The sequence below is a fragment of the Anser cygnoides genome, chromosome 14 (genome assembly GCF_040182565.1).
Source record: "Anser cygnoides isolate HZ-2024a breed goose chromosome 14, Taihu_goose_T2T_genome, whole genome shotgun sequence".
Lineage (NCBI taxonomy): Eukaryota > Metazoa > Chordata > Aves > Anseriformes > Anatidae > Anser > Anser cygnoides.
The window spans coordinates 701,224-729,029 of NC_089886.1; the positions used below are offsets into that span (position 1 = coordinate 701,224).

The 27,806-nt window shown below is 48.3% G+C and overlaps 2 protein-coding genes across 11 annotated transcripts in view; both read left to right on the forward strand.

Annotated features, from left to right (window-relative positions):
* The window catches only part of GRXCR2 (glutaredoxin and cysteine rich domain containing 2), a 44,729-nt gene extending 24,807 nt beyond the window's left edge, over nucleotides 1-19,922 (forward strand). Inside the window, exons 2-9 of one of the 8 annotated variants that reach the window (XM_066977157.1) lie at nucleotides 314-702; nucleotides 2,977-3,192; nucleotides 4,834-7,024; nucleotides 7,828-14,760; nucleotides 14,823-14,938; nucleotides 14,991-15,046; nucleotides 15,128-17,311; nucleotides 19,816-19,922. In XM_066977157.1, the coding sequence (XP_066833258.1) occupies nucleotides 314-702; nucleotides 2,977-3,192; nucleotides 4,834-5,058 (830 nt within the window). In that variant the 3' untranslated portion in view covers nucleotides 5,059-7,024; nucleotides 7,828-14,760; nucleotides 14,823-14,938; ... (1 more) ...; nucleotides 15,128-17,311; nucleotides 19,816-19,922. Of the gene's footprint in view, nucleotides 1-313; nucleotides 703-2,976; nucleotides 3,911-4,833; nucleotides 7,025-7,827; nucleotides 14,939-14,990; nucleotides 15,047-15,127; nucleotides 17,312-19,815 lie in introns of those variants that run through there. The other 7 variants (XM_066977156.1, XM_066977158.1, XM_066977153.1 and 4 more) reach the window with 7 other exon arrangements.
* PRELID2 (PRELI domain containing 2) lies at nucleotides 6,890-26,455 on the forward strand. Of its 3 annotated transcripts, XM_066977162.1 has the most exons (7): nucleotides 6,890-7,024; nucleotides 12,942-12,999; nucleotides 15,493-15,566; nucleotides 17,151-17,311; nucleotides 19,816-19,921; nucleotides 25,326-25,391; nucleotides 25,841-26,455. In XM_066977162.1, exons 1-6 carry the CDS (start codon nucleotides 6,950-6,952, stop codon nucleotides 25,368-25,370), a joined length of 519 nt encoding a protein of 172 aa, XP_066833263.1. In that variant the 5' UTR covers nucleotides 6,890-6,949; the 3' UTR covers nucleotides 25,371-25,391; nucleotides 25,841-26,455. The 3 variants fall into 3 exon arrangements, with proteins under 3 accessions (XP_066833263.1, XP_066833262.1, XP_066833264.1); XM_066977161.1 differs by lacking the exon at nucleotides 25,326-25,391; XM_066977163.1 differs by lacking the exons at nucleotides 12,942-12,999; nucleotides 15,493-15,566; nucleotides 25,326-25,391 and having other exon boundaries at nucleotides 6,916-7,024.
* Nucleotides 26,456-27,806: the final 1,351 nt, after the last annotated feature.

The window sequence follows — 27,806 nt, forward strand, 5'->3', positions numbered from 1 at the left end:
TAGTTCTTATCACAGGACACGGCAGAAACATTTCCATGGCTGCAGAACACAGGCAGGGTTTCCTGTTTAATCCTCTCCTCCCCAAGGTAACTCCATTTCTCATTTCGTAGGCCAGCCTGTCCACCTTTCAGCAGAGTTCAGCAAAACTTGCCTTCTATTTCACCACCACAGATATTTTCTCTTTGTGAATATCTATCAATATTTAATACAGCGGTGTCGGTTTTGCCGTAAGATGAGAGGAACTACTAGAAACCTTGAATTATACATGGTGTGTCTGGGGGAAGCTGAGGAGAGTTTTCTTTTGGACCCAAAGCTCTTTCAGTTGATCTCCAGGACCTGCGACTTGAAATCGTAATCATGGATGAGCACCAGAAGAAGCTCAGCCAAAGGCACGAGGGAAGGCCCCGCAAAGTGAGGTTCAAAATATCATCAGCCTACAGCGGTCGAGTGCTAAAACAAGTCTTCGAGGACGGGCAGGAGCTGGAGCCCCCGGCCAAAGAGCAGTCTCGGCGTTTCCTCCGGCACAGCTTTGAGCCGGGGAACCGTCCCTGCGCGGCGGGGGACGCGGCAGAAGGCAGGCAGTGCCCGCCAGCCAAGCTGAGTGCCCAGCGGATCAGCATATTCAAAGAGGATAAGAAATACAGCCTCGCCAGCACCTCGCCTCTCCTCAGCGACTGCCCCTCGAGAGACGGCCACCGCAGGGTGAGTAACGCCCAGCCTTGGCTGCTGCCTGTTTTGTAGAGTAAGATGCAGCATTTCCAAGTGTTTCAATATCTACGCAGAGTAATCCTAATGCATCGAGAGCAGTCAAAAGTAAGGTGGATATTATCTTAATTAGTTATATTTTAAACATAGAAGTTGCATGACTTGAGCTGGCAAAAAGGTTAGTGCCCCTGGCAGCCTACCAGCGAGCCTCAGAGCGAGTCATGCACATCCTCTGGAAACTCAGAATTACCCTTCACCCGCTTTGAAACCCCGGCTTAGTTTCACTGGATATGTTATTAACATATAATTAACACCACTGATATAGAAGTGTCCTTTTAGCTGTAATAAAAAGCAAGTACATGTGTAATATATGTTAAATTGATTCATATACAGGGATTATGTTCATTTTCTTGCCCTGTCAAATTAGACTTATGTTATTTTTTACTGCTATTTGGTTTTATCAAACCTCTACGTACCAGCCAAACAACCCATATAATGATGGTGGTGTATCAGTACTGTTGATAACAGCCACGTTACCCTGAAACACAAACTCCAAATGAAGTGCATTATTGATATATTGATATAATCAGCAGATTTGTGAAATTCAAGGTGAGTCTGCTCATAAAAAAATGAGAAAAAGGAAGACAGCAAAAGGTAGCTAGCTTGTTCAATCAATACATCAGGCCTTTCCCTGGTAGACACCTCATTTCAAATCCAGTTCAGATTGAACAGCGAGCAGTTGTTGTTCAGAGACTGGTCTGTCCTTTGCCCAGGACACACCTTGCACGCGCCATCCCAGTCCTACACTGGCTGTTTGGTGGTATCGCCCCGGTTGCTAGCAGAATGGTCAAGAATTAAGGATGTCTCCAGGGAGAAATTTGAGTACACCAACAGCTGAAACATACAGAAAGTTGTACTGTCACCTGCTTTGGTCTCTTGAATAGTCACTTTGACCACAACTGAAGGGACTTGGGAGTGCTTTAGAAAGCATTTTATGTCTTAGTTTAAACATATTAAAAGTCTATTGGTGCTAATCAAAGTTTCAAAGTTGCATGTAGGAACACCAGACTGCTGATACTTGAACTACACTTAGTTGATACACTGGGCATCTATAACCGAAAATATCAAACCACTCTGAATGTCTTTTGCCCAAAGACAGAGCACTTATGTGATCCTATCTCTACCATTAATTTGTTCTGCATTCTTGGGTAATACTCATCTCTATTCCCTAGTCTCCCTAACCATAAGTACTTTGAGTAATCATGCTATCCAATATCTGTTTTGTTTTGTATCAACATGCACTCAGTATTTGGAGACACCACGTCTGCATAAGAAATACGAGGTGTTTAAAGCCTTCTGCGAACGGGCAGGGTTTGAGCTTGCTGCCCCTCCATGCTTCTGCTGGTACAAAGCAGCAGGTGCCCGGTTGCCAGCAGAGCCATCAACCAACCTGCATTGGATGATGTGAGTCTGTCACGGCATTTTCTTAGGAGAGCATCTCCTTTTGCATCGCTTCTTGACACTTACACAGAGCGAAATAGGAAGAGTTTGTAAAACAATAGGCTATGGTAACTGCCATATGATACCTGGTAAAATGCTAAGGGAAGGAGGGACCAGGTAAGCAAAATGCTGCTTTCAAAATGTGTTTGACCAGACCAAGGTTAGCTTAAAAATCATTAGAAAAGAATGCAAATTCAAGTGTCCCCATGAACGGTTATTTAGACTGGCTGTTAGGACCAAAATTTTGCATTAGAAAATTAGCTTATTTTTTTAAATCATCTGACTGCTTTGCCAGCATTAATAAATGACTAAGAGAATTTTTCTTTTAAATCTGAAAAACCCTACCTACTCCAGTGACATTCAGTTGAATGTCACGGTCAGGATGGGGAAAGCTTTCCGGGATGTAAGGTCTCACTTCAACCCATCTGCAAGAAAGGAAGAAAGCACAGCCCTAAGGGCAGTGGAGCTGGCACGTAGAGAAAAGCCACCTCTGCAGCTCCAGATGATGGTTACCTCTTTGGTAGCATTCGGTAGGGTTTGGAAGCTTTGACCCAAAGCCTGGGTGTGAGCTGGCAGCCCCGTCTGTCTGTCTTTCCATCTCTCCTCCCCTGTGTGCACCGTGCTCTGGAGGGCTGTGGGAAGCTGGCCTGTGGGGCAGAGCCCGGCTAGGGGCGGCCAGGCAGGAGGGATGTTCTTCTGGGAACCCAGGGATCGTCACTGTTTGCAGAGCGTATTCATACAGGTGAGACATTGATTAAGATCCTTCTACAGGCTTCCCCAATCATAGATTTTGGCAAGATCATCATCTACACAAATAACCTGAAAATCATCCGTGCACCAATGGACCAGAAAGAGCTCGTGAGAAGAATCATCCAGACTGAGGGAGTAAATGACTGGGCCTTCATATACCAGGAAAGGAAAGACAGAATTGGCACTGGACATAAAAAAGAGGTGGAGAAAAAGGTTGCCTGCAACCAGTACATGCAGGTAAGTGATAATGGAAATTGCTTTTGTTCCCCAAGGCTTTTGGGTCTTGCAGTCCCAGTCAAACAGCTCAATATTCCCATCCAAGCCCCATCTATGTCTGTATCTGACACTTCAACTAAATTTGGATTAAAAGCATCACTTTGTTCCTCTTCCAACATGGAGATAACTAATCAGTGCTGTAGCACAGTTTGCACTCTGGGGACAGCTGCTCTGTTTCCAGCGTCCTCATGTCTCCCACTTGATGTTTCCCTCGGAGATCGCTGACATTTACGTAGTTTGGCTTAGGTCCATCTTTCTTCACTCTCTCCCAGCGGAATAAGAGCAGGCCTGAGTTTCTCCAGCCTGACAAGGCTAAACACAGCTGCCGTGTGGCTGAGACTGCCTGGGGCTAAAATTTTAATATCAGCTGAAATAGGATTGTGTCTTCCCCTTATTTTCTCACGGGTTAGTCTTTGTTGGTCAGAATCCCAATTAGTCTGACCATAATTTGATCCCACAAAACAATGCTGTCATGCAGGGTAAATACCAAGCATTACGAATTTGCCAACCTGAAACCAACCTCCTGTGCATAATGCAGGTTGCCTTGGATGCTCTGCAGCCATGAGCCTTGCTTGGGGCTCACTTACGTAAAGTCCCTGTGAAAACTGAGAACAACCCTGAGAAGCTAAGCAGCGATTTTTTCCTTGGTCAGTATTGAAATAAACACAGTTTTCAGAAAGAGGGCTTTAACATAAAAGCCAAGATTCATCCCATCTACTGGCAGAATTACCTGTCTGAGATATTTGGGAACAAAGAGTAAAACCTGAAAGTACCAAGACTGTGGATTTTTTTTTCCAGAATAGTTTTGGATTCTTTATGCACTGGTAATACAAATATTCAATAAGATGACCAAACCACAGGAAGGTTGTTCTCCTGAGAAGTCAACTAATTTGGCCTATCAAATTACCACGTAGGCACGACGTAAAGCATACCTAGCACTAACTCCCATATCTTAGTTAAAGCCTCGTTCTGTTCTGCTGGGTAAGGCAGCACCGCTGCGCAGGAATGATGTGGGCCACTGAACTGACACCACAACGGTGAACCTGTGCCCGGGTATGTTCTTCCTGGTGCAGATATTTAATCACTTCTGGGCTCTGTGGAAGTAGTGAATTTTAAGCTGAGATTTGAAAGAGGCTGGCAGCCCTGGAGCGAGTTGCAGGCACAAGGGGAAGCCTGAAAGAAGCCACGCGTGTGTCAGTGCTGGGGGACTGGCAGGGGCAGAGGGTGAGGAGCAATGCACGAGGAAAGGGAGCGTGGCTTAACACATTGCTGGTAAAACGGCCACATTAAGAAATGACAGGAAGATGGGGGACCTATGCAGACCCTTGCAAGAGGAGAAAAGCTGAATTTCAAGGTATTGTATTTCAAACTCAGGCACGTTAACTTCTCATTTTGTAGAAGTATCCACAAATTGTCCGCGGACACACAGGAGCCTTTACCTTGGAGATCTTGCTATAGAGAACCAAATGCTATTGGCAGAGCGGCATGTCAGGAACCATGATTACTTTAAAGACCAGAGGAGAGAATTTCCTGCTTTCAGCTGTTACTGACTTTGATGTCTGATATCGGGTACAGATTTTGTTCATGATCTTTCTGTTGCAGGAAGGCGATGCTGAACACACTTGTTCCCAGTGTAAAGGATCAGGCTCTGCTCCTTGCTCGCTGTGCCATGGAAGCAAGTTTTCAATGCTAGCAAACAGATTCAGAGAGTCCTACAGGGCTCTCCGATGCCCAGCTTGCAATGAAAGCGGCCTGCAGCCCTGCCAGATCTGTGCTGTACGACCAGAGCTGCAGCAGTCTACAAGCACCGCACCGATATTTTGTTGAGAACTTTGAATTATTTCATCTTCAAGCAGCCTTGCTCTAATAGAAAGATTTTTAAAGATGAGAAAGGCGCCTTATACACGTCTCACCGTAAATGCGAACACAGCACCTCTGCTACCAACTGTTCCTCTTGTTTGTTGCACACATCTGTTCAACTTTTTAATCAGCCCAGACCCCGTTTTGCAAACATGCTGCTTGTAGCCCTGTGGGGTGAACATATCCAGGCTGCTACATGACACGATCTGCGCTTAGGTGTAAAGAACCTGTGTAAATGTCTCCTGCATCAGGAGCTCGGCCTGGATCTGCTGGCACTGCCCGTCAGTGCTGTTGGGAGCCCAGCACAGACGGATCCCCGCCAGCAGGCACTGTGGTAGCACAACAAAAAGCAGCAGAAGGCGCAGCTTGGGCACATCGTTAACAGTCAGGGTGTGAAGTCTGTTTGTATGACAGCAGGGAAGAACCAGAGTGGTGCCTCCTCTGGGTTTTAATTTGCTGAACATTTTAACATTACACCATCTTTTGTGATTAACTCTGAACTTGCCTTGCAGTGTCACAAGTGTTTCCTGAAGATTTTGCTGATTCTTACATCAGCTTTAACGGACACGATGATTCCTGTGGGGTCTGATTTATGGGGCGAAACTGAAAACTCTTCCCAAATCTGGAGCTATAAAAATGCACAGTAATTTATTATTATAAATAGAAGTTAATGAGTTTTTAGCCTACTTATGAGGAACTGCTGAACTAAAATTCCCCTCTCCAATGCTCAGCACTTTTCAGGATCAGGCTGGTGGTGAGCAGGATTTCTGTTGCTTAATATTAATCCCATGTTGTAATCTGCAAGAGGTAAACTCTAATTAGTTGAGGTGAAGCAATGATGCTGAATACTTTGCAGGCTGCCACTGGTGGTGCAGAACACAAGGGCTTCAAAAGGTGGAGGCAAACAGGGGAAATGTTTTTTTTTTTTTTTTTCTTCCCATAGTCTTAAATCATTACATTTCATATTCATGAGTAATGGTAATACAGCCTTAACTCGCGTATTACCTCCGAGACTGACGAGTTAAGAGACTGCTTGCACATTCTTCGTGCTGAGGTTGCAAGCCTAGGCAGGGTAGTTTATGGCCAAGTTTCTACTTCTCTGTGGTGGGCTATAAAATTTCTCCCCAATACTTAAATTACTAGAAATAATGCCCTTATAGCTCTTAGACTTCCATATGTCTCCTACTGAAATTTTTCAGTGCATACCAAGGGCTTAATTAAAAATAAATACAAATATAGCAGATACTTGATTTGCTTCATTTATCACGCCAGGATCTGCAATATGTATGAATGTGGCCCTCTGGGCATTAACTGAGGGCAGACGAGACCTCAGAAACCAGGAACTGATGTCAGGCAGCTCTCTCCCCGCAAGCTGGCTCCTTTGATCTCGGCCTGTCGGTCTCATTTAAAAGTTTGCCAGCTTAAGATAAGAAAGAAGCACCTAGGCAAAGCTGTTGCCCGATACTTGAATGTTTACAGTAAAACTAGATGCAAATGCGCATTTACGAAGTCGGTATTTATTGCTCTCCAGCAGTTACATCGCCCCTCGGCCACCGCCGCTCCTCCCGGCCGCACCAGCGCGGCGGAGGCCCGGGGGCAGGCCCGGGGGCAGGTAGGGGCGCGGGGCCGGGCCGGGCCGGCCGCTTTCCCACAAACGCTCCGACCGCACGCGGGGCTGTTTGATCGCTCCCGGGGCTGCCGCGGGCGCCCCCGGCTCCCCGCAGCACCCCGCCCGCGGCACCGCAGCACCCGCCCGCGGCGGGGCCCGCAAGATGGTGGCGGGGCGGGGCGGGCCCTGCGGCGGGCCCGCGGGCGGGGCAGGAAGGGGCGGCCGGGCCGGGCCGGGCCGGGCCCCGCCATGGGGGTGACGGTGGAGGTGCACCGCGTGTACCGGTACCCCTTCGAGCAGGTGGTGGCCAGCTACCTCCGCAAGGTAACCGCGGCCGCCCCGGCCCCGCCTCCCCGCCTGCCGCCGGGGCTGCAGCGCCTCACGGCGGCGGCGGCGGGGCCGGCAGCGGGCAGCGGGCAGCGGGCAGCGAGGTGTGCCCGGCCCCGCCTCGCTGCTCGGGGCGCCGCTGCGGGGCTGCTCCGCGCGTCGGGGCGCTCCCCGCGGCCCTGGGGGCTCGGCTGCCCCGAGGGGCCCGGCGGTGCGGGGCGGTGCGGGGCGGTGCGGGGCTGTGCGGGCCGGGGGCTCGGCCGGGAGAGCCGCGCTGGGTTCTGCCCCGGCCGCCGTCACAGCTCGGGGCGATAGGCGCGGGCCTTGGCCTAGCGGGGCGATGCGTTCGGGTGGGTTTGCAGTGAGAGTGTTTTGCAGCGGGGAAGGCTGCGTTAGTGCAGGTAGGTAGCGTTCCCGTGTGGGGTCCATCCTCCTACGTTTTCCTTTTGAACGCTGCTGTCTCAGACCCAGCCTCCCAGCTGTGCATCAAAACCGCCCTTTCTGCTGCAGTTTTCCTTGAACAATAGCACAGGAATAGGGATGAGGTGTCATCTTTATTAAAAACTGGTGCTGGGCTTTTGCCCTCTGGCTGCGACTAGTTCTTAGGAACACCGAGGTGAAAAACAGAGCAGGCCCCATGACGTTTGGTTTGGCCGCGTGTGTTTAAACATTAACGACAGAAGTGAGCGGCGGTGTAGCACGGGGTGTTTCCTTGGCACACAGCCCCGAGGGTTTGTGAACGTTTTTGTCAAGATGTTTGAACAAATGCTGACTTTGGGCTGAATTCACCCTTGTTGCAGCTGATGTACAGGCGAGGAAGGACGTACCTGTGCCGTGGGCAGATGCCGGTTCCCTGTTGCCCGTTGGCAGAGGCCGGGCTCTGGCGGAGCCGATGCCGAAGGGAGCCCAGAGCGCGTCCACCCCTGGCAGAGCGGAGCCCACGCGCCCCGCAGCGGAGGCAGCCCCACAGCAGAGGCAGCCCCGCAGCGGAGGCAGCCCTGGCGCATCAGCGGTGGGTGACGGCCGGCAGCGCGCTCCTCGCTGGCACGGCCTGCCTGCGGCGGGCGGAGAGTGCCTCTTGCTAAGGAACTTTGCATGGGAAATTGTCAGGCCCTTAACAATGGGATCAGTTTTATGGGTTGTGGTTGGAGTACAAAGCTTTTCATCCAAGAAATAACAAGCTTTTTTTTTCTGAAAGCTTTTGAAGACTGCGTTGAAACTTGCTGGGGTCACCAGGCTTTTGCAAGTGGTCTCAGTGGGGTCAGTTTCCTGTCTTCATTGCCAGTTTCACGGGATAATGACTGACAAGATACATAAATCTCTAAAAGATGTGGTGGCATGTTTTTGTTTCAATTGACTGCCTCTTTTTTTCTGGTGTTCAGCTCGTTATAAAAGGGAACTGAATCCCTGTAGTGGTGTCTTGGCCTGTAATGAGAACCAAATATGTTTTATGTGGAACTCTTACAAAGGAAAAATTCAAAATTTCTTCGCAGGCTGAAACGCCAGAATTTTGAGTAAAAATGCTTTGTCTGGACTCTTTCTCTTCTGTTTCTCTTAATCATCTACAGATGTTCTTTTCTTGTGCTAGTACAGGACTTTAGAAAGATGCATTTAAGGTTTCCTTCAAAAAAAGAAAAAAAATGGCAAAAAAATACTTCTTTTTTTGCTTTTGCTCTGCTGCAGAAAGCCTGAGCTATATATTTGGCAAGCTTGGGTAGTCAAATTTACTAACCATGTAGTTTAGACTGCCACACTATGGCTGACTAATGGATGTGCTTTGAAATAATAATTTGAAAGCTTTGAATGAACTTGGAAAAGAAAAGGCAGGAGGCATCTTTTGCTGGTTTTCATGAGTGTTTGGGAGCTAGCCATCAGAAGAGAAGCAGAGTTCGTGCTTTTCATTGTGAAAGATACAAACCAGAGTAAAAATACACATAGAAATTGTATTCGGTAGTATATTTCTATATGACTTAAGAAGGGCAGTTGGAGATGAACACTGAGGCTAATTATCAACGCCAGAGACGAAGAGCAGAGAGGTTAAAATAATCCTCGTTTGTATGTGCCAGCAAAGTGCATCACTTGCTTTTAACGAGGAATTCTGTATGATTGAAGGATTGTCATAGTTACTCATAAATCCCATAGTTAAAGTTGATTTTCAGTGCTCCCGATCCTGTTCTTTCTGTCAGGGTCCTGCAGGTTGAACCGCTGAGTGTTGTTATGTTGCGGAACAGGGTGGGAAGGTGCAGCGGGGCTTGCTCTCAGAGAGACCACAGTCAGGGGTCCTCAAGGGCACGTTTGTGTCAAGTCATCTCCTGGCTCACGGAAGTCCCACGTATTGCCTGTACTGGGGCATTTTCTGTATTGACTGCATCTTACAACCTCTCTCGATTGATCACAGAAGTCACGAAGATCACTCAGACTATGGAAGGAGTTGGTGTGTTTTGTTCCTCGCCCCCCTCAATCCTCTTCCCCCTCACACACCTCTCGGGTTAGGTTTAAAGCTCTGCTGCACTCCGCAGTAAAGTTTTCACCCAGCTGCTCTAAAAGTGTGCCCTTACTGCAGAATGTTTCCTCCACTTTGATTAAGAAATCAGGGGTCATCGGACGGACAGCCTTCTGCGTCAGATATTGAGGTATATATTTGGATGTCAGTTCACAAATGCACTGGAAAACATTCTGCCTATGTCACGTATTTCTCGAGAAACAGGATCCAGGTCCTGCAGCGCACGGCAGTCGTGGAGCAGTGCAGGGCTCCGTGGACGATGCTGCCCACATTTCCAAGCCCTGCCGTAGCTCCTGATGGGGAAGGGCAGGTAGTGGCCCAGCTCCATCCCTCCTCAGGGACGTGCTGAGTGAGATGGACGCGTGGTGGTCCGCAACGACATCTTTCTGTTGCGGTACACCTTCTGGACACCTACAACGTAGATGAGGGAAAATCCCACTGGAAAGGTGTGAAAGAAGTTAAAGCCACAACTTCCGATGTGCCTGGGTTCTCGTGCCGTGTCCAAGGCAGAAACGCGGCGTTGCTGGGCCGGCAGGGAAGGGCGCGCTTAGCGTGCCGCTGTCGGGCACGGGGCCGGGAGCTGTGCCCCGCTCTGCCGCAGGGGCCGCTCGGTCGGGGAGACCTCACCTCGCGCTGAGCCCACGAACAGTAAATCAGACTCAGTTCGACAGATTGATTTGTATTTGAAATAAATGTATCCGTATGTGAAAGGCTTATGCATTTATTGATTTTTATCGCAGTAAGTAATCTACACAGTGGGTTTGCTAGATTTTTTTTTGAATTCACGTTTATTCACAACCACCACCTTTCCAACCCGGTAATAAAGTGAAGGAATGTGGAAAGGTTTAGCTGATTTTGTAGTGTCACCGCTTCATTTCCTTGGTGTTGAAAAAGAAAGAATCAGAATATTTATGAATTTAAATATTATTATTTTTTGCAAGTCTTTGAAGCTGTCATTTTGATTTACGTGGGCTCCATTTGATCTTGCATGTAAAACCAGCCCTTCATTGCTTTGAAATATTTCATTTTTATACAAATCATTATGTGTAACCTGCAGTGATTTCTCTCTGCTGCTAAACACAGTGCTGCTTGTAAAGGTCTGCTATTTCCCTCAAATAACGTCTAAGAAACATCACTGTGGTTAGAAACTGCTGCTTTTGATAAATGATCTTACGCATTCCAGTTAGGAAAGGTATGTAGGGTCTTAATTCCCTGGATTCAGAATAATGACTAATGGAATCAATTCTGTTTGTTGTTACTTATAGAAAACAATCGATACATTTGCAGGAAGACTGAGTAAGGGCACAGGAATTACTCCGTTTTTAATTGGCAGGTTTTTGCAAATTGGGAATGGAAAGCTTCAATTTCAGTAAGCAGTGAAATGTGGCGATAACTGGTAACTGCTCAGGTGCTGTGCTGGAAATGCGGAGGGATTTTCAGGATATGGGACTCAGCTTCTGAAATGCTGTTCGCGGGTGCCACGTTTGTAGCTCTAAGTCTCTAGAATGGACTCGGCATCTTTGAGAAACACTCATGACTGGCAGCCACAGTAAAAAAAAAGAAAGAAAAAGGCTTTTTAAAGACACTGATGAAGTCAGCTTCACGGTTTCTGCTGCTGCTGATTTGTTTGGGGTCTCTTTAGAACGACGGAGGGACAGACGTCTCTGCAATAAGCAAACCGGGAGTCTCCCTCCTCGGAGCTGTTCGGGACCTGTCTGGAAGTGGTCCTGGGTGGCCCCGCCTGAGACCCCCCCGGGGTGCCCGCCAACCTCAACCCTTAGGGCATTCGGAGGTCACTGGGAGGCAATTTACCGAGGGAACTCGTTGGAACTACCTCTAGGTCCGGCGTGGATACGCAGTGGGGTTCCCAAGCCCGAGGAGCGGTGGGGGTCTCTGCAGCGATGGCAGCGCCGGGGCCGTGCCCAGGGGGCAGCCCGTGGCCCTGCGGGGCCGGTGGGAGCCCTCAGCGCGGGGCCAGGCCGGGCACGGTGCCGGGGTGCTGGGAGCGGCCCTGTGAGGAGCGGGTACGGCAGGGCTGGGGCTCGCGGCGCTCCGCTGCCCTGAGCCGTGAGGCCGCGGGGAGCGGAAACCTCGCGGGGAGGCTGGGGCTGGCTGGCGGGAGCGCTCCTGTGCGCGGCCGGCTCGCCAAGCCGTTACTTCTGCTCGTGGACTTCTCATGTTGTTTCCTTTTCTGAGCCGTGTAGGAGATTGAGTCTATTTCTGTTCAAGTACTTGGGTAATAGAGCCTGCTATTTAGTGAAGGATTTATGTAAATGGTTCTGTGCTTCACGCGATTGGGCCTTACAGAGCGTAAGTTACGTTGATAATGCAATTTTGCCAGTACGGCCATTTCAAAGCAGCGTGTTGTAGGGAGCACTCCAACTTCTCTGTAGAACAGGACTTGAAAACCTTGCGCTTTTAAAGTCAACTTTTGTTCTGCAGCGAGAAGAAGCAGGAGAGCTGGGCTGGAGAGCAGCCTCTTCTGGAGTTGTCGGCCTTTTTAGCTCAGAACCGAAGATTTCTTTTATGTCAGAATTTTGGAGCACCTGTTGTTACACATCGTAATTGCATTACCCAAACTGATTTGGTCTTGAAATGCAATTTCTCCACCTTTTCTAAAGCTCTCTATTATGTTCAATGCTGATTTTAATTTGGTGTTCAGGATTTCTCCAGCCTGGCATTTTTATTACCATGGATGCTACGGTAACTTTTGAGTATTATTTGAGTTCAATAAATTTTCTTGTGCTTTAAATTTTAGATTTTGTTATTGACATGAGTGTTGGCTGCTTGGTGTACTGGCAGTAAGGTCCTTGTAGCCCTGTCACTCTCGTTTCTATCCAGAGGGGTTTGCTAAGTTCCAAGATAACTGTGCATCCTTCGCAGTCCTGGTCTTGTGCATCCATTCCCCGCATAGCACACTGCCCTGCAGGCAACCTGCACAATTTTGGCATAATTCCTGTGCGCTGGGGTCCCGGGCTGAGAATCTCTGGGGGCAGCTGTGAGGAAGGTGAGGCCGCGGCGATGCCCTCGGTCCTGCACACAAGTGCCGGTGCCCGGGCGCTCGGCGCGCTGCCTCCGCTGCCTCGCGCGCCTGGAGCTGTCGTGCTGCCGAGAGGCGTGCGGGGTGCGAGGGAGGTGTCTGTGTGCGGCCTGTGGCACCGGCTGGAACCTCCCCTTCGGGCATTTTTTACCCTAGCAGTGTTGTGGGTTTGCTTTTCTGTTCTAATCTTACTAAGCTAGTCTTCCTAAATTCTTCCTAATTTGAATGGAGTCTGCAGACTGTTAACGTGGAGCAGCTTGTACCTGCTGAGAGGGGCTGTGAGGCTGCTTTTGGCTCTACGAGTGACGTTAGCCGTTTGCTGTTAGCCACGTGGCGAGCAGTAATGTTTACGCTGTCCATTTTTATCCCAGTACCCCAGCCCCATGGATAAGCACGTCATGGCTGTAGAAACAGTGGAAGAGAAAACAGGTAAGCTGCCTGACTTTTCTTAAAAAGCTAACTAACGCTTCTCATAACCTTCGGTGTTAATTATTTAATAGCTTTGTTTCAGTAGATGCTGGGCACTGCACACATCCAGCACATCCAGCATGCAGGAATCCTAGGCATAAGTGAGACTGAGAAAATATTTAACCTGCCCCCAAAAGCATGTGTTTTAGCTGGATTAAGCATTTGGATTTTTAGCTTATTCCGAGGCTGTCAGAGATGACTTGCCTACTTTTTCTGCAGTACGTTCTGCTGTGCGGTTCCCTGGCACTTCGTTGACGATTTCCACGCGCAGTGCTCTGCAGACCAGACGTAAGGCTGCTGGAATTGAGCACGGTGAACGCTGGCGTCAGGCCTCAGGCGCTCCGCAGGCATTTCACTGCCTTGCTTTGCAGGTCCCTGCCCCTGGGGATGCGTCGCTGTCCCACCGCGCGGCGAGGCGGTTCCAGGACCCAGCGACCTGCGCAGTGGCCCCATAGGGTGCTGAGAGCCGGTGAACCCGGACCCTCAGTCTGCCGCTTATCAGGGTTCCTGGAATACCCAAAGTTAGACGTTACCACTTCCCAGTCGTATTGACAGGAAAATAAACGTGCTCAGTCAGAGCAGGTTACCAGATAAGGTCCAGTGATACTGCATGGGCCGTTTCCCAGTTGCTGAGGTTGCAAGATCTGTTTGCAGTGAGGCACTTACAGTAACGTGCCTGTGAAGAAGTATTAAACTGTTATGCCACCACGTGGGAATCAAATACTGTAGGATTTAGCATAGTAATTATTCCCTTCTTCTAAATACTGGGTTAGTGATCGAATTCTCATTTGGAATGAAGTAAGAACTTGTTGACTCTTAAGTCTTACTACCAAATGCTTGTGGATGCTCTTTGTCATACATACATTTGGAGATGTCTTCTGTCTTGCAGCTCAGGGTTAATGGTGGCCCTTAGTGAGGTAGCTCTGAGATTAAAGAAAACAACATTAGTGCTGCCATGGCATTTTTTTCAAAGGGAGTAAACCACTCCTCTTGGAGAATGCTTTTCTGTTCTCTGTTGCATGGAGATGCTTCATGTTATTTATGTGATTTGTTTGTTCCAGTCCTGAAAACCAAACCCCATGAAGTGTTCATTTCACAGACCCAACCAAATGCTGTTTGAGAACACACTCTTTTATCTCTGACAAGTCTTTAACCTGGGCTGCCTGCCAGCTGGGTTCTCGTGTGGTACTATCCTGAGGTTTCTGTTCTTGATCTGGGTCATTAAATATTAAAAGGCAAAGTGGTTCTAAAAGCCAGCCATTTTTTTGAGATAGTAAATAACTGTAATTTGTTTCCTAATAGATAGTTTTGTCCTTGTCGCTGGTCCAATTCAATACAAAAATAAACATGTAACGAGGCACGGCTGCTCTGTAAATCTTGCGTGCAGTACGTTTGCCCGGAGAATGAGCTTGAGAATATAAATCGGGGCGTGGGTAGAAATAAAGGGAAGCTTCAGTCCGCACGTTGGCCCGGCAGCTCAGTCGGTGTGCGGCAGGGCAGGGCAGGGCGCAGCGCCTGGGGCTCCCTGCGGCCACCGGGACGGGCCCTGAAGGCTGGCACCAGCACCGGGACGGGCCCTGAAGGCTGGCACCAGGATGGGCCCTGAAGGCTGGCACCGGCACCGGGACGGGCCCTGAAGGCTGGCACCGGGACGGGGCCCTGAAGGCTGGCACCGGGACGGGCCCTGAAGGCTGGCACCGGCACCGGGATGGGGCCCTGAAGGCTGGCACCGGCACCGGGACGGGCCCTGAAGGCTGGCACCGGCACCGGGACGGGCCCTGAAGGCTGGCACCGGCACTGGGACGGGGCCCTGAAGGCTGGCACCGGGACGAGGCCCTGAAGGCTGGCACTGGGATGGGGCCCTGAAGGCTGGCACCGGCACCGGGACGGGGCCCTGAAGGCTGGCACCGGGACGGGGCCCTGAAGGCTGGCACCGGGCACGGGCCCTGAAGGCTGGCACCGGGACGGGCCCTGAAGGCTGGCACCGGCACCGGGACGGGCCCTGAAGGCTGGCACCGGCACGGGCCCTGAAGGCTGGGGACGGGCCCTGAAGGCTGGCACCGGCACCTGGGGACGGGGGGCCCTGAAGGCTGGCACCAGCCCGACGCTGCGTGCTGCGGGGCTTGGCCACCCGGGAGCGTCGGCGGGGGTGCAGGGAGGTGTTTGTGCCATGCGCTGGGTGAGGGCGCCTGGGTGCAGCGCTGGGTGCAGGTGCCCTCCTGAGGCGGTGCCCGTAGCAGCCTTGCTTACAGCCCTGCCTGGCAAGCGGCAGCCGTACTCGGTTATACTTAAAAAATAAATAAGTAAATAAATAAAAATCCTACTGCATTGTTAATTTGCCAGCGTTTCTGCTTGCACATTTGCTGTCTGTGAAGTCTCGCCACTACTTTTTTTTTGAAAAATGGTAATATCTGCTGCTGTAACTCTTCCCTTCTGACTGACTTTTATCAACAGATTTGTCTACAGGGATTATTTACCGGAGGAGAATTGCAACGTGCAAGAATGTGATTCCTGAAATCCTGAGAAAGGTAACTACCTGGAGAAGTTCAGTCAGGTTGTGAAACCTTAACACCTGCCTGTGGTTTATCTTGTTTAACGGGATCTCATTTCTTAATGATATTTTCTTTTTGTTAGAAAAGTTACTTTTAAAGAGAACTTGAGAGAAAAAGGTTCCCTAAGAGCAGATGTAACTTGAATGGACAAAATTGTAGCCTTGAGTAGAGGAAGATGTAAGTGGTGCTGGTGGTTACCTTACAGGTGGCAACGGGCTTTTAACTTTCCTACCTGGATAAAGTAAACCTGCTTTAAACTGTCGCCTGGGCCTCGGTGAAAGTGCAGCTGTTCCCCCGCCTCCCCGTACAATAATCCTGTTGCTGCCTGCTGTCCCGATCCTAGTGTGGTGGATGGTATTTTTGTAAAAGCCCAGTCTCCCAGAACTCAAGAGAAAACTGCAACAGAACTCAGAAACTGCACCTGAAGCCTGAGTGAGAAGAAGGCAGCTAATAATAAACCCTGGGCAAGATTTCGGTGCTGAGCTCACGTTGGATGTCTGATCCATGACTTGGGCCACACTGGGCCCTAGTCTCTTACAAAAAGCCACTCTGTAAGGGAATCCAGAGGGAATTAAAACAATACTCAGTGTGCCTCTAGTGTGTTACAAGTTAAACGTGGCATCGTAGAGTCCCTGTAGAGAGGATAAGATGCAAGTGCTTAAAGGCTGTAGGAAGCGTAAGGACCTGGGGTGTGCAGTCCCGTGGTGTTTCGCTCCTGTGCCTGTTGAGTAGCAGTCCTTTCTGCACAGTTCGTGGGAGAGGACTAACCTCGATTTATTATTTGTTTGTTGCAGAGTATCTCGCAGCATACAGCCTGTATACAGAAAAGTATATTTATGTTTATGCGTGGGTAAATAAGTGTTTTTCAAGGCCTGCATGCTTCAAAGTATACGTATCTATTTTTTCCTGATACTCTGAAGACTCTGTATGTTTTTGGCTCTAAACATGTGTTTGTCTTTTCCAAGCCTCACCCGCCAAGGAGAACATATCATTGCCCTATACATGCAGAATGTAAAATAAACCGATGGTGAGATTCCCTTCCCTTCCCTTCCGCAGCCCACGTTGCCAGATAAAAGTCTCGCAGGTTGACGAGTGGGCTCTAGAGGAGGCGGCTGGGGCAGGGCTGCCCGGGGGCGTCGCGCTGCCGGCCGGGGTGTGCAGGGGGGCAGCGCCCGTGGCCCCCCCGTGTCCCCACGGCCCCCGGGGGGCGGCTCGCAGGTAACCCCGCGGAAGTGGGCTCTGTCACCCTGGCTGCGAGTGAGCCGTCGGCAGCAGGGCAGGAGGCACGAACGGTCAGGTAACTCAGTGCTGAGTAGTCCTGCAAGTCCGGCTGGGGGCTGAGCAGTCCCCAGGAATTTTGGAGCGTTTGCATGGCCTTCAGTGGGTGCTGAGGAGGTTGGCTCTGCTCGTCAGGGTGAGCCAGAGCTGATGTCCCCTCCTCAGTATTCCTCAGTCTTACCCTCTGAGGCTATGAGTGTATGCCAGGTACTGAGAAGTGCTTCTACCCTCTCAAAACACATATTTTTTTTTTTTTCAAAGCTCCAATTCTTCTACTTCCAGGTCAGTGCCTTAAAAGTGCCCGACATCTACCTGGAAGAGGAATCTTGGCTTAATATGCAGAAAAGAAATATGTCTATGAAAACTCACTGTCTCACATGGACACAGTATGCGTCCCTGAGCGAGGAGTCTGTCTTCAGAGAGAGCTTGGAAAACCCAAATTGGTGAGTGCCTGCGTGCCTGCTCCAGGCTGCTGTGGTCCCCTGGCCCTGCAAGTGCTTTCTGTTGCCTTTTGAATGCTTGGAAGGGTCTGAATAACAATTCTTTGGTGACTCTTGACTGTGTTTAAAGCAGCTACTATAAATGTTCTGTGGCTTTCCGCTGGCTCCTTCAGATGCTGGGTTAGGTTCTCTGGCCAGAGCACAAATAATCATCGGAAATTAATTTTCCATGTGCTCCTCTGCAGTCATAGAAGGCTGCCCCGCTGTTTCTGCACAGCAGGCACAGCCAGAGCATTCACTTTGCTCTCATGTCTACGAGCAGATGCTTGGCTAGCAGTTTAAAAATTATCAGCTACCTCCTGCTTGCCAGTCGTTGGCATGGAGCGTTCTTGCTCCCAAACAATTTTTTTCTCTGTTGTTTGGCCTGCCATGACCCAAAGATGTAAGCTGGCATGGGACTTTGCCTGGGAGAAAGACAGATTTGTGTTTGTGCTGAGTGGAGCACAGAAATGTCTTAATGCATGTTTATGACAAGGTAGGAGTGGAATTTCTAATTCCTGCAACAGTGAAATGAGCAGGTATGTAATACATGCAACTGTCTTTAAAAATAGATCTGTTTCTAGCTGATGTCAACCCCATTAGTTTTCACTGTGCTGTGGTGTCCACTGTAATTAGTCATTACTTCTGCCTTGTGATGTTCCCTGGGAAGCGTGGCAGGGTTGTCCAGCAAGGTCTGCCTGGCTTCTGGAAGCTCTAAGGATGCTTAAGAAAAAAAAAACAACTTCAGACAAAATTCAGTTTTGGTGGGTTCAAGCATTTTTGAAAGCCCAGTGCTGGGACTTTGCTGTTCAAGGATATGTTCCTCTTGCTTTTAAAATCACGTTGTTTCAGAAGTTTGCTGGGCCCCCCTGTCCTTGCACTGCAGCCTTACAGAGGGATGGAGCCTGTCCCACAGCTTCCTCTGGGGAAGACGGACGTTCCTCTGCACCAGCACTGCCTTGCAGCTGTAGGTGCTGGTGCTGCTGGTGCAGAAACTCGGGCCGCCTCAGCTGGTCAGAGCCCCCCGCCCTGTGTTCCGGCCTGTTCCAGGTTAGGCAGGATGCTGTCCTCGGCGTGTTGCTGCCTCTGCAGGCTCGTGCGGGAGAGCTGCCCCCAGAGGCAGGCGCTGCTCTGACCGCGAGGCAGACTGCCACTCGGCAAAGTGGAGAAGTCTAAACCGGGTTGTGCAGCTGGGCTGCCAGCAGCACGGTGCAGCCTCAGCAGTGACACAGCCTCTTCCCTGCCTGCTGGGCGAAGCTGCCCCCGGAGGCAGGCTGTGCGCTGCTGCAGGGCCCCCCGGCCCCCGCAGTGCTGCCCCTCCTCGGGCATCGGATGTGGGCAGCGCTGGCTCCGAAACGGGCAGGTGGGCAGGTCTGCCGTGGGAGCGCCAGCTGCGTGCCTGCCTACGGCGATGGTCACGTTGCGCGTGATGCGGGAGCGGTGCCCTGCACCACGGATCGGGGTTAAAGATCTCCCAAAAGCTCCCTCTCATGAAGGGCCAGGCACTGGATGTAACTTTTAATTTAGTTTTGAAAGCCGTGCAGGCTTTGCAGACCCTCCTTGACACTACCTGAACAATATCGCTAGACTTTTTGTACTAAAGATGCTTTAATTAAACTCCCATCACGAAAACAATTAGACCAAATTTGCCGTACTTAACTAGTCAATAATTTAGTAGTTGGGTCTCATTAATAGGCTTCACCCTGTGACTGTGTTGTAATGATGCAGCATTGCCAGCTGTGTGCTACAGAAATCAATCTGAGATCAATATTTTCCTTGAGCTGCCCTTTTTGGTCTCTGAGAACGGTGAAACAGCAAAATTAATAAGTCAGTCCCAGCCAGCACAGCCGGGCTCAGGGGTGCCCAGTATTCACCGCTGACGTCCGTCCTGTGCCTGGGGGGAGGCTTCTCATCTGCACCAGCTCCTTCGCTTGAGCTCCGTGCGTTTTTCTTCTTGATGGCCTGCGCATATAAAAAGTGGTTGTAGCCTGCTGGGGGCCTCGGCGGTGCCGGGCTCACGCGAGTGCTTCTGTGGCGGGAGTGGGAAGTTGTTCGCGTCGGACCTCTTCCCGCTGTTATCACTGCCTCTGTCCAGCTTGACGTCCCGAGGACCCGTAGGGTCACGCAAGCTTCGTTTGCTGTTTCTGCGGCAGACTCCCGTGAATTAGAAGCCTGCGCTCCGTTGCCCGTAGGTTGAAGCACCTTGCTGGTTTGGTCCTGCCTCACGCGAGGCGCGTGTCGGCCGGCGCTCGCTGGCGCTGCTGCTCCCCGGCACTTGCAGCAGTCTCGAGCTGCTCCGGGAGCCGTGCTGCCCGGGCGTGTGCCTCTGAGGTCCTTGTACAAAGTGGGGGGGGGACGGGGTGATGCCTTGCTTGGGAATCGAGACAAAAACGTTCTAAAGGAGGTTTGTGTTTAATGTTTACTAAGTAGGCAGAGAAATAAGTTGGCGTTATGTTCCTGTTTTGCAGGACAGACTTCACACAAAAAGGCAGAATATCGGTGACGGGGGCCGGTTTGCTCAACCGTGTGTTGGAAGCTTTCGCTCAGTCGTTCTTAAAGCAAGGCGTGAAGAAGGTAGGTTTATCTACTGCCCGAACTTCTTCCTAGAGTTACATTCGAAATGTTTTCAAATCACTGCATTGTCTGGGATTAAAACTAAATTGGTGTTTTAAGCCTGGATTCCTTACGTCTTTTAATTGTTGAAAAAATATTTGACCTTTTCTTTTGTCTACAGAGAACAAGCAGAACAAAAACGGATTTAGTTTTATTATGGTAATAGGTTTATTTCAAATACATTTTAAAGCATGGTATATGTGTCTGTATCAATTTCTGTAATTCATTCTTATTCCTGATTTCCCCTAGGCGTTGAAACAGTTTTTCTTCCTAATGTCTTATTGTACCAGCTAATACTGTAATAATAATTTGCGGTTCTATAGCACCTTCACACTGAAATAGTCAAAAATAGCCAACATGAATTTATATCATGTCACACATTTTTCTCCAGTAACATTAGATATTTTTTTTTTGGCAGCTTGATGTATTTACAATAGCCACAGTCAATCTCCCTGTAGCAGTTCTGTATACTTCAATAGTTCTGTCTTTCAGCAAGAATTATGAAAGAGGATAAAAGCTATCCAGTAGTGCATCCCAGAGGAATTAGTGTTCAAAGGCCTCAGTTTCTGGGAGCCGTGTCATATTGATAAACTGGTTTTAACGGCAGTGTCTCCTGTAGCGCTCACTGGGAAATGCAGTTACAGGGAAGTCCTGGTTTTGGATATTTGTGGCTTGGATAGGTTTGGGGGTTCAGGTTGTGATGAATAAAATGTTTAAAATTTGTACCTGCTGAAAAAGGAGCAAGAGAAGTAGCTGAAAGGAGTATTTAGTTAAACCTTTTTGATGTAAAGATGAGATTTTGTTTTTTTGCCTCCCACACAGTTTGTATATTATTTCAGATGAGTGAAAGCATATGCTTGAGCCTGAAAACATGGCAGTTTCACAGCTGGGCTTATGAATCTTATGTGCATGAGACTATAATGAACCTACACTTACCGTTATCCCATTGTCATTAGTTTTTAAGTTATCTAATGGAGAAGTTTGTTGTTCAGGTATACTTAGAAGTCCAAAGTCAGATCATGCCCCATGCCATTCTTTAATTATTCATGGAGACCAAGCGGTTAGTACTGGTAAAAGTTCTATTTTAAAAATGTATTTATTTTTATTTTTTATTTTAATGTGTCTGTACCAGTGTCCTGTCTTTTCTCGCTTAGCTTCAGTGCGTATGCGAGCACGCAGTGTGGGCAGCAGCCTCAGCCCTTCCCCGCGCATCGCTGGGAGACTCCTCGCTGGCAGTGCGCTGGGCTGGCGGCTCAGCCTCTCCCTCCTGGGTTTGGAGCCTGTGCCCCCAGAGCTGTGGATGGAAATGTAGTTCAAACCACAGCATGACCATTTGTTCATTTGCTTATTCTTGATAACTGTAAGATTCTGTTGGTGCTTTTTAAAGTGGGGGAAAAAAAAAAATAAAGGAAAAGCAGGCAACTGTGCTGGTGTAAGCAATGAAGCAGTGGCTGGGTAATGAAACCTGTCCTGCAAGGTTAGGGCAGGGCAGAGCTAGCAGATGAGACAAACCAGCTCACCATATCTCAGTGCTGCATTAGAAATCCTTTAACAATTTTGGCTATGTCTGCAGAGCTCTGAAAAGCACAAACGGGTGTCTGGTACACATGTACAGACTTGCCTGTATTTTTTTTTCTCTATAACGTCGGTCTCCCTGTGGCAACAGCTGTGCGTATGCATTTCATTTCCTTTAAGCTGCTAGATAGGGTTTCTTTTGTGGCTTGGCCATAGAGTAATTGTGAGATGCATTTTACCCAAATGTAATAAGCGGCAACGCAAAGGTATTATATAAAGGTATAAAAGAAATGTCGCGTGAGTGACAACTCTTGATAAACGTTCTCTGGGCTTCCATTGTGGCTGGTTTACTTCTTATCTTCGGAGCCTGGTCTACATCCTTCCTAACAGTCTGATCAAACAGGTGCTTTTCTTGCACCTGGTACACTTGGTTGGGAAAGGTAAGGACGTTGCTTCCAAAGCTGAACCATTATTCCTGCTTTATCTCCTCAATCCTGACAGCAGCGCGCTTCTCCATCCCTGTGATGGAGTAAGGGTGTAAGAAAGCAGTGGGAGGCAGCAACCCATGTGGGGCAGAGGAAATGGAGAAGGGAGTGAGCTACCTGGAGAGCAGGAGAAAACTGTGTAGTAATCTTAAACTTTGTGAACGAATACAAGAAAACTCATACATTCACACAATCGGTGTTAAATATCTCTGTGTTATAGAATGAGAGGGAAAAGTTAGGAGTAATAGAGCTATTCGTGGACGTGAAAGGCAGCGATCTTTTTAATCACTGTGTTTGTTACTGACATGATTCTATTCTGTAGTGGTTTTTTAAGGCATGATAGAACAACCGTGATGGTTTTTGCATTTTTCTTACTTTATTCCAACTGTGAACAAAACAAACAAAAAAGATAAAATTCCCCTTCCCTGCTTTTGTTTGTAGAAGTCATGGTGTGTTTTGGTGAAAATTGCAGCATTTATGCTTTTTTTTTCTTGCCTGTTCAGAAAAACTATTAATGAATGATACGCACCCAGATAATGGCCAATAAAGCTTTCCTCCTGAATAATTTAAATGTCTGAGCGGATATGCCAGTAAACCCCAGCTGCCAGGACAGCCTGTTCTGGGTCTGTTGGCGTGGGTTCTGGCTCCCTTTGGAAAGGGAATCGCTCTGCGGCGGGTGAGTAAAGGCTGGAGGAAGCTTCAGACCAGGGGGGGTGCTGGAGACCAGCAGTCAGCTGGTGCATGTGTGCGCGAGGGTTCGAAGCTTAAAACACGACCTGATCATCCCATTTTTCTCTAAGTTATGGTGATCTCTGCTAGTGTTAAGCAGTACAAACGGCAAAATTAGGAGCGATTTTAAGGCTGCATAACGAAGGAGCATGTCTAGCAATACATTTTTGTTATACTGATATATGTTTTATCCATTGCCTCTTAAATCTTGCAACATTTCTGTCATTTTTGCATCTTGATTTCTTTTTTATATTCCTTTTCCATTACTCAAATATGCAAGGGGTAGAAAGTAAAGAAAGGCTGTAACGTACTGTTTGGTAAATGGAGCTGAGCTGAAATAACAATATTTAACTGAAACATGTTTTGTCATGGTTACAACAAGAATGCAAGGTATTAGGTGCTCTTTTCAGAGGCAGCAGAACATTTTCTGTTAGTCTGTTAAAACGTTACCCTGCTTTTGTGCTGGGAACGGAAATGGGCTGTGCGCTGTAATTTGTATTGCCTTCAGATTAAAACAAGCCACGTACACTTTCCTGCGTATCACTTAACCTCTTGCTTAAAGCTGGGTGTTGGTGAAGGTGTGGAGCACATTACAGACACAACGCGTGCTCTCTGTCCCAACCAGCTGGGGTTCCAGTCTGGCTCGTGGCATATGTCTGGATGCAAACATAAGCTTTTCAAAAGGTCCGTGGTGTGGGAGGCTCCTTAGGCTGCCATTCCAGGCTGCCCTGGCTATGCTGTCACCCAGCTGCTGTGTCTCCGCGCCCCCTTTGCTGCGCAGCGTGCTGTCGGCCCTTGCTGGGGCAGTCACCCAGAGGCTGGGCTGGAGCCCGCAGCGCTCCGCCTGCGTGGGTGCTTCGGGCCGCTGCTGGGATCCGTGGCAAAGCACGGAGATGCTCACAGCGCGTTGGCTTCTCACAGCAGAGGAGTACCTCCCTCCACCTTTGAAAAATGGAACTACTTTATGGCTTGTCAATCAGAGAAGCTTTTAAGCTGTAGCTGTAGAGGTGCAGAGTTTAATGGGTAGGCAATGTTTGCTCTGCATTTCGAGGGCATCATTGCACTCTAAGTAGTGTAAATTTAGCTCCTTTAAGCCTGATCTCCTGGGGCTGAGATTTAAGTGTTTGAACTTTAGTTGAAAGGAATATATTGATTAAGCTTTGATTTAGTCATTCCTTGCTGAAAAGATACTGGGTAATGAGTTGTACCTGCCCTTTTGTATTTTTATTCATTTAATGGATTCCCCTCTCCTTCCCCTTTTCTTCCTCAACACTTTTCTGCCTAAAAGTCTGCAGTGCTACGAGGAGAAATAAAAGAAAAAGCAGTTGTCACACTGTGAACATAATTGACTCAATAAATAACATTTTTAAATTCCCTAGGCAAACCTCAGTCCTCACTTATGTCAATTAGTGCTTTGTTCTGCAAACAGTGGCATGTCTGGTTTAGACTGACAGACTGAGGTAGTCAGCTCGCTGCCTTCTACAGAGAGTAGCCATGGAAGAGGAACTGGTTTTTGTAGATAGATCTTGTCCACCTGTTATGGAGATGTGGAAAGAAGTTCTCCTGACCTATTTGTTAAAGTTAGTTGTCTTTTTTTGTTTTCTGTCATGATGGCTCCAACTGAGAACCCCCTTTTTCGTTTATCTTGGTAAACAAAGAACAACCTAGGGTAAGCCTTAGTCCCACTCAGGTTATAGCTAAACTCCAGGCTTGCTTCTTGCGTCTGCAAGATCTGACCAAACACTGGAAGCAGGGCTGGCAAATGATTGTAATTGTCGTACAAGGCATGGGGGAGGGAGGGATGTTTTAGATTTTCTTCTCTACAGTGACTGGTTTTGCTTTTCCACCAGATGCGAAGCCGCTTCTTTCTCACTTTGTACTGAACCTTGAACTTGAATTCATTTCAAAATAGGGAAGAACTTTGCTGTGGAGCAGTTTCTAACCCTGATATGGAAGAGCACTTGGTACCATCAAAGCTTCCCCCAGATTTTTAGATGGCTGCTCTGTTGCCAGCACTGTAGTATACCCAAACAGTTGTTGCTGGTTGGTAAGCACCTCGGGCTAATCTGCATTGCACCACCCCACTCCAACAAACAAACAAACAAAAATCCGAGATTCAACCTAAACTTTGCTTTAATAACAGCTTAATGCTTGACAGTTCCTCTTCCCTTCACAGATCAGTCCTTTAGAAGAAACATTCGCTCTCGTGGTCCTCTGATGGTATTTTTGACTGTGCTCAGTATTTCTTTCCTGCATTATAGAAATATTCATATGTAGACCTTTGATTCTCACGGACCCGATCACTTGCAAAGAATACAAGTGACAGTATTTCCATTTTAAAGGAATTTCTCGTTCTCATTCCTAACTGAGTGCCCTGGCTTCACGCTGCCTTGCCTTGGAAAAATGTGGAAGCTGCAAAGAGTCTTTTGTCTTCTCCAGGTTCATGTCCGAGAACTCTGCGTTGTAAGTGCTGTTTGTGCCATCCAGGCAGCAGAGAGAACTACATTGAGCTAGTACAGGATCATAAAACACAATTCTTTTTAGGGTTTTACTGGTATATTGTGGGGCCGTTCTTTATAATGTATGAAATAGTTACATTGTGTGTAAAGTTGGCATTTATTTGTGCTTTTTTTCAGGGTATTAAAATAATGGAGACACTTCTTCAGGAGCAGTGTGGTTGATTGCACTCTTTATGAGCTATTGTAAGTGCAGCATCCATCTACAGATGAGGAAAATTGTTCAAAGCTTGTGATAGCTATTGCACATTGTGGTCTTTGTAATTCTACAAATAAACATTTTTTTTTTGTCCATTATAAATAGCAGGCAATTTTTATGGAATTTTCAAGAAAAATAGTGATCTGCTACTGTGTTAGGCTTAACATAATTCAGAAACTTTGGAATAGTATTCATTAAGATGACTCTTGTGTTCGGTCTTTTGTCCTCTCCTCTCTGTGAATATATGAGTGTGGAAGTCTTGGTAAAATAAGATGTTGTTTCTATCTAAAGATTTCCTCCTGAAAAGTAGTATCTTCAAGGTTTATCCGTGGAGGGAAAGTTTGGTCAACTCTTTAAGTAGCTTCAGAACAAGAGCAAATGGCTATTGATTATCTCCTAATAAATGTTCTAAAACCTATTTTCTCTGCTTTTGCAGGAGAAAATGCATCTGTGTAGTTTCCTTGGAACAGCGTATCTTCATTGCCATCGGAATTCTGTGGCTGTTATCTGAACTTTGCTGGTGCCATTTTATTGAGGAAAGAGAATTTAACGTGCATAGGAGAAAAAGACTGTAGACTGCAAACCTGTTACAGAAGATTAAGGAATCATACTATTTAAGGGAATGTTGATCTTGAAAATCATGGAGAAACGAATGCAAGCTTGGAAGCAGCAGCATCTTGTGAATTTGTTCTACAATCTCTAGAGACTAAGCCTTCGATAAGGGAATGCAGAACAATAAAATAAAGTAGCCCTTGTTGCTATGAAGAGACCCTTGTCTCGTCAACCAGTTGCTTTGCATCTTATCAAGGGAGGTGCAAGCACACCCCGTGTGCTGTTTATTTCACAGCTTAATTCTGTGGGATAGAGACTTCATTGTACAAAAATGAAGCTCAACTTCAACAGCGGAATAGGGTTACTATTCCCTGCTTGAGTCAACATTGCTCGTTATTTCAGCCCTGCTTGCTGTGTTGGAAATGTTTGGTTATTATGCTCCTGCCAGTGTGATTATTTTCACTTGTAAGACATGCCTCAATACAAGTTTTAAATTACATACATCTGAATTCTTTCAGGAAGTATTTTTCTCCTGTTGCATCTGAACAGGGGAAGAAAGCTGTAGGAAGATTGGTGAAGTGCAAGAAAAGTTCCCAACAGTGTCTCATTTGTCTTCCTTTTGTTATGTGCACTGCAACAGAATAGTTTTATTTCTAAACTGTCTTTGAAAATTCAGGTAAGCACAGACCAGCTTCGATACCTTTACTGAAGCTGGTTGACACCACACTTGAACTGAGATGCCTTGAATTCAGCGTTCTTTGTGGAGATTCGAGCCCATTAGCTGACTGCCATAAAGCAGAAGGGCCAGCTTCATTTTTGGGGGCAGGTTGGGTGTTTTTTTCTCAGATGCGATGTGAACCCTGGCTGGGCTCTTCCCTTCGCTGCGCCTGGGTGCGGTGCGGCGCTGCCAGGCGTGGTGCCGCGGGCAGCGCGTGGCTCAGCCGCCCGGCCCGGGGGGCTGCGGCTGCGTCGCGAGCGCTGGCCCCTGCCTTGGGATGAACGAGACGAGACCTGGGCCTTTATGATGGACGGATTTTGTACTGGCACAGCAGAACAAGATACTTCCCTTTTTCCTTCTTATTTTGGTTGGTAACTGGCTCTTGTGAGTTTAGACTCTGGATGCCAAATGGTACATATTTATGAAACGTAAAGGCCAAGACTAAATACATTCATTAACGTATTTATTCTTCTTGAGTTACTGCTTTGTGTGCCTGAGGAAACTATCAAATTACTTCCTTTTTAGTTACAAAGAACAATTTTAGGAGTAACCTTTTTATTCTTGTAGTGCTATGGATTTTAGGATTAGGATAGTAAGCATATGCATTCTCCCTCCGCCCTGAAAGTCGTAGTAGTATGTGAGTAATAAAAGTCCAGTGAAATCCAGTCCCTGTTTCAAAGACTAAGTTACCCATCTGCACGCTGCTGGGTGCCTCACACAGAAGGGTTAAGCCTTCACCTGGGAGCAGGCTGCTTTTGGGGAGGCTGGGGATTGTGCTCAGGGTGGTGGATCTGTCCGGCGTCGCTGGATGCGGAAGGACCGCCTTGCCTCACTGCTCCTGGCCCGGCTGCAGAACACCCCTGGTGAGCCTGCTCCAGGTGGCATGCTGCTGCTGCAGGAGGCTTTTGATCTGAAGCCTTCCCAGGACCGTGTCCCTTGTTGAAGCAGAAATCCTGCTGCAAGCAGCTGTCCACCCCTGCCTTCCCTCCCACAGCATGGCTGTGGGTGACGGGAAGAGCCAGGGGCCATGGGCAGGGGGGTGGACGGGTCCCGTGGGACCCCGCGGGGCAGGCACGTTGGGATTTGGTGCTGTGGGTGTGGGAAGCCCCAGGACCTAACCGGAACTGCTCAA

Excerpts from the sequence above, each read along its gene's own strand:
- PRELID2 (XM_066977161.1), top strand. The coding sequence starts at position 6,950 with ATGGGGGTGACGGTGGAGGTGCACCGCGTGTACCGGTACCCCTTCGAG. Across the intron at positions 7,025-12,941 it reads TGGCCAGCTACCTCCGCAAG|TACCCCAGCCCCATGGATAA; the intron begins GTAACCGCGGCC and ends TTTTTATCCCAG. Across the intron at positions 19,922-25,840 it reads TAAAGCAAGGCGTGAAGAAG|GAGAAAATGCATCTGTGTAG; the intron begins GTAGGTTTATCT and ends CTGCTTTTGCAG.